The sequence below is a fragment of the Zalophus californianus genome, chromosome X, assembly GCF_009762305.2.
Source record: "Zalophus californianus isolate mZalCal1 chromosome X, mZalCal1.pri.v2, whole genome shotgun sequence".
NCBI classification, from domain to species: domain Eukaryota; kingdom Metazoa; phylum Chordata; class Mammalia; order Carnivora; family Otariidae; genus Zalophus; species Zalophus californianus.
This window is the reverse complement of record NC_045612.1, coordinates 122,628,698-122,638,103: the sequence shown is the minus strand read 5'-3', so window position 1 is coordinate 122,638,103 and position 9,406 is coordinate 122,628,698. Positions and strand designations below refer to the sequence as shown.

Genomic DNA, 9,406 nt, shown 5'->3' with positions numbered 1-9,406 from the left:
ATGTGTCTTAAAAGTGGACTCTGATGACCCATTAGTAAACCTCACCCACCCCCACCCCCCCCAAAAAAAAAACCTGATAGGATATGTGATGAAGAAACGAAGGAGGTGCGCTGATCAATGAAAGAACGGATGGTGTCCCGGCGTTTAGGACCTAGCAACCAAGGGATTTGTTTGTTTTATTTTATTTTTATTTTTGTTTTATCTTACCCTTTTTTTTAAGTGGGCCCCATGTGGAGCCAAACGCAGGCCCAAACTCACGACCCTCAGACTAAGGCCCGGAGACCAAGACCCGAGCTGAAATCAAGAGTCAGCCATCTAACCGACTGAGCCCCGCCCCACCCCCCCGGGCGCCCCTGGGACCTAGCAACCGAGAACTTGGAAGGTGAGGACAACGGGTGGCAGAATGTGGGGACAGCGGAAGCCTGAGGAGACGGCCTTGGAGGCGAGCGGCTGGCTGGTGCGGTGGCGGAGACCTCCCGGGGGCCCTGCCAAGGAGCAGCCGTGGAGGAGCAAGGAGGGTGTCCTTAGAGGAGGAGCTGCGTGGGCTTCTGTGCGTCTGGCTCGGTGGCCGGCCGCCCTCCTCCCGCAGACACTCCTCCCCGCGGAGACTGCGTCACTCCTTAGTGGAGGTATGGCCCCGCTTTGTTGTGTGTGTCTGACTGTGGTAAAGTAGAACACAAAATCGATCATTTTACCACACCTGTAAGCGTACAGTTCAGTGGACATGCATAATGTTGTTCGGCCACCGCCACCATCCATGTCCGGGACGTTGGCCTCTTCCCAAACGGAAGCCCTGTCCCCGTTGACCGCCACTGGCCACATTTGTGTCCCCCCCAGCCCCTGGCAACCCCTGCCCTGCTTTCTGTGCCTAGGACTCTGCTCTAGGCGCTGCACAGAAGCGGAACCCCACTATTTGTCTCTTGGGTCTCTTGGCTTATTTCACTACAATGTCTTCAAGGTCCATCCGTGTTGGAACAAGTGTCAGAATGTCCTTCCTCTTTAAGGCTGAGAAATCCTCCCTTGTGTGTAGAGACCCCATTTTGTCTATCCATTCATCCCCGGATAGACATTCGGGTTTCCCCCTCTTGGCTGTTGCGGAGGATGCTGCTACGAACGCGGCGGGGGTGGGGAGGGGCAGGTATCTGCTCTCTCTTCCGCTGGGTATATACCAAAAGCTGGGGTTGCTGGATCATGGGGTAATTCCACATTTAATTTTTTGAGTTTTTGTTGTGTCTCCTGCCCTCCTTCATTGTGTCTTGACTCATTGACCACCCAAGTGTTTGCTTCACTCACTCTCAAAGATTAATTTGCTGTTCCTTGCTTTCCCATTTGGATGCCCATTCCTGGTCTCTTCTGACGTGGATTCGAGTGGTACCGCATCAGCGTCACCCACCAGTGAAGCCTAAGGAAAGTGTAAGTGGCTGACCAGCACAGAGGGCCACCTCATCCCACGTAGAACCTCTTCAGCTCTCTCCATCCCGCAGCCTTTGTGCTGTGACACCATAGTAACATCATCGTGGGACAGCCTCACTGGGGTTTTTTTAGGTTATTGCTATTTATTTTATTGGTATTTCATTGCCCCGTTTAAAGTCCACCTTTCCTACTCCACAAAGCCCACCTCTTCTGAAACTGCCTGTGTCCTCGCCATTTGCTTCCCCTTTTCTCTTTCGTATTCTCCAGTTACCCAACATGTGTAGCCCTCACATTTGGTCTCCTTGGCTAGGGGGAAAAAAAATAATCCGTCTCTGCGACATGCCATCGTTCCGCCCTTAGAAGTGGAGACTTTCCAATCTGAACCAAAGACCCGTCAGAACTCAGGCAAAGTGTGAGGTATACATTGCAAGTGTTAATGAAAACTAGCACCTACTAGAACACCCCATTGAAAGGTTTCCCATCTCGGAGAAAGCATTTCAGAGTTCACAAAGCTCTGTTAAATTCGAAGGATGGAAATTACGTTCAGGCTATAAGCCAGAGTCTGGTAAGAATATTTGTGTTTTAAACTTCCTGAGGCCAGAAAATAACCAGAAAACTACAATTAGGCTCAGTCTCTAAGTGCCCCTTGTTCCTAAGGGTCCTTTACACTGAGCTCACATAGTGATTCCATATACATAGTCCTCAAACCCGAACAGGCAAGCAATAACAAGGGTCACAAGGAGGGGGAGAAATTCGAGCCCTAAAACATTGCTGGTAGGATTACCAAACGGTGCGGCCACTTAAGGAAACAACTTGGTGGTCCCTCACAACGTTAGACAGAGAGTTACCTTGTGACCCAGCAATTCCACTCCTAGGTACATACCCAAGAGAAATGAAAACATATCCATACAGACACACATCAGTGTTCATAGCAGCATCATTCATAATAGCCCCAAAGGGAAAACAACCCAAGTGCCCATCACCTGCTCAAGAAACGGTGGTAGATGTATACAGTGGAATATTACTGGGCCATGAAAAGGAATGAAGTACCAATACATCTATGGATGAACCCGCAAAACATGATGCTTAGAAGAAGCCAGACACAAAGGCCACGAATGGTAGGACTCTGTTTATAGGAGCTACCCATAAGAGGCAAATCTGTAAACACGGAGAACCAGGGGCCCGGGGGCGGGAAGGGGCGGGTAGGGAAGAACTCCTAAGGGGTACAACGTTGCTTTTATAATTCTCTTAGGGGGCCCTTCCTTTTAGCAAACAGTAGACAAGCCATAAAATGGCTGTCCTTTCTACCCAGCTCCCGTGTCACAATGGCCCCAATGTTCCAGAATTTTCTTTAAAGGTTTTAAAATGTTGGCGTAAGTGCCTGTGTAGGTTTGTCAGTGGTATGTAAGTAGGGCCAGAGGACTTGGATGAGACGAGATCCAGACTGTCGCAACAGCACCCTTCAAAGTCCTGGTGGTCTCGTCCAATGTTGGGTTGGAAGTGGCCCCTTAGGAGAGAAGGGGCCGGCTGCCTGATGGCAAAGGGGACAGCGAGTGTCTGCGGCAGGCAACCCCAGAGCGGCGGCGAGAAGCGGATCTCCTCTGGAGCCAAAGACAAACGGGTCGGTGTCTCCACTGTTCCCATAAGGTCATGGAGCTTGTCTCTGTTCTTCCCATTAGGTCACGGAGCATTTAACATTCACATGAGAGCGAGAACGTGGTCATGTTCCTCTTGACCACATGGCATGGGTTACAGAGACTCGGGGGGTTCTGTTGGGAGTTTCTGACTCAACAAGGCCATCAGTGCTGGGCTGGGTCTCCATCTTACAGATGAATTCAGGTTTGAGAAGGAGTTCTGGAGGAGGCCTCCAGGGACACATTTGGCCCACTCAACAAACTTCACATGCCCATTGGGTACCGGCCTTCTACTAAGTGAATTGTGAGTAAGTGACACACTGTTTATGCCCAGCTGGAGGGCGTAGGTCAGTAAGTACTTAACGACAAACGCCACAAATGCTGTCGTAACCGTTTGTGCGGGGTGGATAGTGTTCCATCGTATGAATAACCCACAGTTCCTTTGTCCCTTCTGTAGGTGGGTGTTTGCGTTGTCTCCAGCTTGATCCTGAACCATGCTTCTGCTGATAGTTTGCTCCTTCCCTTCCATTCTTAGAATTTAATGTGTAATTTACACACAATTTGCAGATTGCTAAAAGCAATGTCCTCTAAATTCTGTTTGGAAAATATAGTCACTTTTCGTAAAAATCCTTGTTAATACATAATGTTTATTACATGAAGTAATAAGTAATTTTAAATTTCTCACTTTTAATTCCTGATATGATAAATATCAGTGGATATAAACTGTGTGAACAAAAACTCTTTGGGGTCATCAATAAATTTTTTGGTTTTTTTTTTTTCTTACTGCAGGAAAATACATATAACATCATTGAGCATTTTAACCATTTTTAAGGGTCCAGGTCAGTGGTGTGAAGTAGCTTCTTGTGTGCAACCATCACCTCCCTCCAGTATCCATCTCCAGAACTTTTTTCACCTTCCCAAACTGAAACTCCATGACCCAGTAACCACCTACCTCCACCTCTTCTAAGTGCAAAGGGTGGAGACCTTTTTGGTCCTGAGACCAAGAAGTTTAGCAACTGCCGACCTGGCACAGAGCCCGGGGCTCGGGAGTGCTGCAGGAGGCTGAGCCGCTACCCACGAAGCCCTCCCGTGCCCTCCCCACCCTCCCTGCTCCCCGAGGTCCGGCTCAGCCCAGGGCCTGGCGCCACTCACCTCCCTCAGAGGCAGCGTGGCCTGTCTCTGTCCCGCTTCCCTCCCCCTTCTCGATTAATCGTTTACCTTTTAAGAGCGTTACGTGTTTCTGGCAAAAAATTAAAACCGAGGAAGAGAGGATGCTGGGCATGGCGGGAAGGTTGTACCTCCAGGGCCCTTACCCCAGTCCTGCTTCCCAGAGGTGACAACTGTTAACCATTTCCTGTACCCAGAAATTCTCTATTCACATGCAAACATGTTTTATATGTTTGTATATATATATATTGTGTTTATACATATATAAACATGTATTATACGTTTGCCCTAACTTTCACCGAAGTGAGGCCATTTCTTTATTTTAGAACGAGCACAGGAGGGTGGGGGCGGAGAGGGGAGAGGGGGTGCAGAGGGAGAGGGAGAGAGAATCCAGGCCGACTCAGTGTGCACTGAGCGCGGAACCTCATGCTGGGCTGGATCTCACGACCCTGAGATCACGGCCCCAGCCGAAACCAAGAGTCGGACCCTCAACCGACTGCACCACCCAGGCGCCCCAATGGGGCCATTTCTATACACATGCTTTTGCAACACGCGTTTTCACTTAGCGAGGTATTTCGAAGAGCTTTCCTTACAAGCACACACCTCTTTCTGTCACGCAAACCACACGTGAATGGTAAATAAATACGTCCCAGCGTGGGATGCCCCCATAATAAAGTCCAGACCCCCTGATGCTCTCCATGAACTGGCTTCCACGCCTGCTTCTGCCTTATCTATTCATTTCTATACTTTACCCCTTGTACACCCCCATTTTCCCCCAATTGAAAAAGTAATAGACTTTTACCTTAAAACATAAAAAAAAAAAAAAAATCACTAGTAATCCCAATAGAGGCATCTTGTCTTGCATTTTTCCAGCTTATTTTAGGATGGGCATAAATAAGGTCACACTACAAACTTGTAGTTTTATTATCTGTGTTTTAAATTCAACCCATCACGGATGTTTTCCCACATTATGAAATATTCTACTTTTATATCTGCTAAGTCTTATGGCGAATGAACAAGAGCTCCTACAGTGTAGTTATGTACCAGTTATAATTCATCCTCCATTGCTTCATAACTTTAATGAAGTCTTTGTTATTGTTTTTATTTAAAAAATCATGCTCATGACAGAAATACCTTAAGAGCCTTGAACAGCCAGACATCATTTAAGAAATCACAATCCGGGCGCCTGGGTGGCTCAGTCGTTAAGCGTCTGCCTTCGGCTCAGGTCGTGATCCCAGGGTCCTGGGATCGAGCCCCGCATCGGGCTCCCTGCTCCGCGGGAGGCCTGCTTCTCCCTCTCCCACTCACCCTGCTTGTGTTCCCTCTCTCACTGTGTCTCTCTCTGTCAAATAAAATCTTTAAAATAAATAAATAAATAAAAATAAATAAAAAATAAAAAATCACAATCCAAGGTCATAAACAGTGCTGAGTGAAAGAAGCCAGTCACAGAGGAATGCCTACTGCATGATCCCTGTTTTGAAAAACAGGCAGAATTGAACCAAGATGCTTGGGGGTTCATGCTAAGGTGAAAAAAAGATAAAGACAAATAAGGAAATGATAATGTTATATATCTTAAACCAAGTGGTGTCTATGTGGTCATTTGCCCTGTGATAATTCATTGAGCTGTACACTTAGATTTTGTGTGCTATGCGATTCTTCACAATACAAATAGTTTTAAAAACTCATAATCCCTCCAACCCAGTTAAAAATGTCTCTTACTAACTTAGCATACAGACTTCCAGTTCTACTTATATCCATGATTATATGTACTATTTTGTAACTTACTGTTTGTACTTGATATATTGGGGACATCTTCCTTTTGGTTACATTACGTTTTAATGGTAATTAGAATGGATGTAATCAAAAAGGTGAAACATATCAACTGTTGGAAAAGAGTTAGAGAAACTGGAACCCTCATGCAGTGCTGGTGGGAATGCAAAATGGTGGAGCCACTGGGGAAATGGTTTAGCACTTTGTAAAAAGTTCAGCAACACTTAACCATATGCCCCACTAGCCCCACTCTAGGTGTCTACACAAGAGAAATGAGAATGTATACCCATACAAAATATTACATAGAAATGTTTAGAGCAGCACTATTCATAGTAGTCCAAACTTGGAACCGATCCCAATGTCCAAAAACTTAAACTGTGGCCTATCCCTACAATTGAATAGGACCCAGCAATGAAAAGGAACAAACTATTCATACGTGGCAGGACGTGGATGAAACTTAAAACATTATGCAAGTAAGCAGAGCCAAACACAAAATACTACACCGTGCTCGATTCCAGCCGTGTATTGAACATTAGCACATAGCTCCATTGCATGGCTATAGCATAACTTATTTAACCAAGCTCAGTTGTTGGACTTGACCGTGTGTCCCATTTTTCAGTATTACGAACAGTGCCATCATGACCACTTTATGACTAAATATTTGTGGCCGATCGTAATTATTTCTTTGGACGAATGCCCCAAAATGGAACTGCCTGTGTGAAGATTTTATTTATTTATTTGAGAGAGAGAGAATGAGAGATAGAAAGCACGAGAGGGAAGAGGGTCAGAGGGAGAAGCAGACTCCCCGCCGAGCAGGGAGCCCGATGCGGGGCTCCATCCCAGGACTCCGGGATCATGACCTGAGCGGAAGGCAGTCGCTTAACCGACTGAGCCACCCAGGCGCCCTGGAACTGCCTGTTTGAAAGTCGGCACCTTTTAAGGCTTTTGATGAATAGTGCCAAGGTCCTTCACAAAGTGTGCTCGCTCTACGCTCCCACCAGCAGAATGTGAACGTCCCATGTCTCTATTCTCAAATATAGCTCTGCACACCCACGGGGGCTTGTTCCAAGCCCAAGGGCCCCACCCTCACGATGCTCTGTGTTTGTTTGCAGTTCCCTGGGTACGCGGCCGCCATGCTCCTGTTCAATGGCGCTAACTGCCAAGTGGCAGGTTTTGCTATCGCCACGGTCGGATGGATCCTCACCACCACTTCTATGGGCCTCGTGGAGTGGAGAGTGTGGTACCTGGACAACACCTCTCTCTTTCCCTCTGGCCTGGTGTGCGTGGGAATGTGGAAAGTCTGCATTTACCACCACATCAGCAACTATAACAGAGCCACATTTTGCCACCGTTACGACTACCGTGATACTTACCTCCCTCTTGATATTCGTGTTTCTCAAAATCTCCTGCTGGTCGCCAGCATTCTAGGCCTTTTAGGGAGAGCCTCCCTCATCTTTGTACTTAGAAATGCGTGCATGGGAGTTCTTTGGAAGAATGCCACCTTCATTCCATTTGTTGCGTCAGGAATTCTGAACCTGGCTGCTGGCATCTGTATCTCAATCGCTGTGGTCTGGAATTACCACTCCATGATGAATGAAGAGGGTATTACCTTCCCCCCATCTCTCTCTATACCCTTCAAGCCAAATACTCAGGAGATTGGCAATGCCTTTCTGGTGGCATGTCTGGCTGCCTTCATGATGATGTTAAGTGGGTTACTTTTCCTCTCTTACAAATTCCCCATGGTTAGCCAAGTGCATCCTCAAACTTCAGAGATGTAAAACTCCTGGTTGCGTTGGCTTTGCGAATCCAGCTTGACCAAGAGTTTATGAGAAGTATTAGTAGGATGTTCTATCAAATATTTCCAAAGATTCAAGACCATGGCAAAGGTAGTTTGGGCAGAAGGTGGCCAACTATTTCCTTCCTTTACCTTCACCTTCTGTGTCTTCGTTTCATTGATTCACCAGTTCATTGAATTGAGGAAATTTCATTTAAAAAAAAAAATCTTCCTCACCTGCCACTTGGTCTTACTGGATCTGTATTTTAATTATTGTTGAATAAATAATCAATACTGTAAACCTAGTGTGTAGAAGTGAGATTTTTCTGTGATTCTCACGTTTCCTCTTAAACTTCTGCTAAAAACAACCAACTTTATTTCTTGTGGTATGGTGATAACATCACTCTATCATATAAAATTCTCCAAAATATGCAGAAGTAGAATAATAGAAGGAATCACCCCACACTCATTATCACACGCAACAGTTATCAAGATTCTGTCATATTAGCTTTATAGCTCCTTGCTTTTAATCTGTTTTTTCCCAAAGTATTTTAAAGCAAACCCCAGACATTATCATGTCCCTTCATCCTTATGTACTTCAATATTACTTTCTAAAAAAATGGACATTTCCTTGCATGACCATATTATACCTAAAAAAAATTTAACAATTACTCCTTGTTATCAAATACATATCAGAATTTTTAAAATGCCTCAAAAATAATTCTGCGATTTTATCTTTTCCACACAACATGCCCGCTCTGTCTCTTAAATCTTAAAGTATTTCCCTTATCTCACCCCCTCTGCCTTTTTTTCTTTTTGAAAATTTAATTTTTAATCTATACACCCAACGTGGGGCTCAAACTCAGAACCCCAAGATCAAGAGTCTCATGTTCCACCTACTGAACCAGCCAGGCGCCCCTGCCTTTTTTTTTTTTCTTCTTAATAGTTTTGCTTTGCTGAAGAAAGTGGGTCGATTGTCCTACCATTAAACTTGTTACATTTCGAGGCTTGATTAGATTCCAGGTCAGCTCTTTGTGGAAGAGTATTTCAAAGGCAATGCCCTGTACTAATACTGAGTACATTATAACAGGTGGCATGTAGTAATTTACCTCTTTAGTGATGCTAAGATGGATGCCTAGATCCAGAGGGGAAAACTCAACCCCTCTTGTAAATTTCATCAGCCTTCCACCTTTTGATAGTCCTTGTGCAAATCAATTATTGCACTAAGGATTACAAGTGATGACTTTCTAATGTGAACATTCTTGTCAGATTTATTAGCTGGGATGCTCTTGTAAAGAAGAACTTTCCCTCATCAAGTATGGCCACTTGTGTTCTCTAAAATGCAGCTCATACGCAAAAGACAAGGTAAATGCTTCATTTTTTTCCCTTTAATTGTTAAATTTCTAGAGGAAGGAGGAAGAATGCATTAATTATCTTGGTGTTGACCTATGTATTTTTTAAATTGTTTTCAGTATCAGTTTTCATTTTTGTCTTTTTTCTTTTTTGAGTGTCAAGAACTCATGAGACTGTTTTCATGTTTTGGTTTTTTTTTTTTTTTTAAGATTTTATTCATTTATTTGACAGGGAGAGACACAGCGAGAGAGGGAGCACAAGCAGGGGGAGAGGGAGAGGGAGAAGCAGGCTTCCC

At 45.2% G+C, this 9,406-nt stretch overlaps 1 protein-coding gene across 3 annotated transcripts; it reads left to right on the top strand.

Moving 5' to 3' along the window:
* The first annotated feature begins 335 nt into the window (after positions 1–335).
* CLDN34 (claudin 34) lies at positions 336–8,009 on the top strand. Of its 3 annotated transcripts, none has more exons than XM_027608698.2 (3): positions 336–629; positions 1,370–1,413; positions 7,097–8,009. In XM_027608698.2, exons 1-3 carry the CDS (start codon positions 404–406, stop codon positions 7,760–7,762), a joined length of 936 nt encoding a protein of 311 aa, XP_027464499.1. In that variant the 5' UTR covers positions 336–403; the 3' UTR covers positions 7,763–8,009. The 3 variants fall into 3 exon arrangements, with proteins under 3 accessions (XP_027464499.1, XP_027464498.1, XP_027464500.1); XM_027608697.2 differs by having other exon boundaries at positions 1,334–1,413; XM_027608699.2 differs by lacking the exons at positions 336–629; positions 1,370–1,413 and adding an exon at positions 2,640–3,034.
* The last annotated feature ends 1,397 nt before the right edge of the window (positions 8,010–9,406 follow it).

What these genes read in the sequence shown, in the direction of transcription:
- CLDN34 (XM_027608697.2), top strand. Translation starts at nt 404, where the DNA reads ATGTGGGGACAGCGGAAGCCTGAGGAGACGGCCTTGGAGGCGAGCGGC. An exon ending in TGCGTCACTCCTTAGTGGAG is followed by an intron (nt 630 to 1,333) that starts GTATGGCCCCGC and finishes TTTCCCATTTGG; the next exon opens with ATGCCCATTCCTGGTCTCTT. An exon ending in CAGTGAAGCCTAAGGAAAGT is followed by an intron (nt 1,414 to 7,096) that starts GTAAGTGGCTGA and finishes GTTTGTTTGCAG; the next exon opens with TTCCCTGGGTACGCGGCCGC.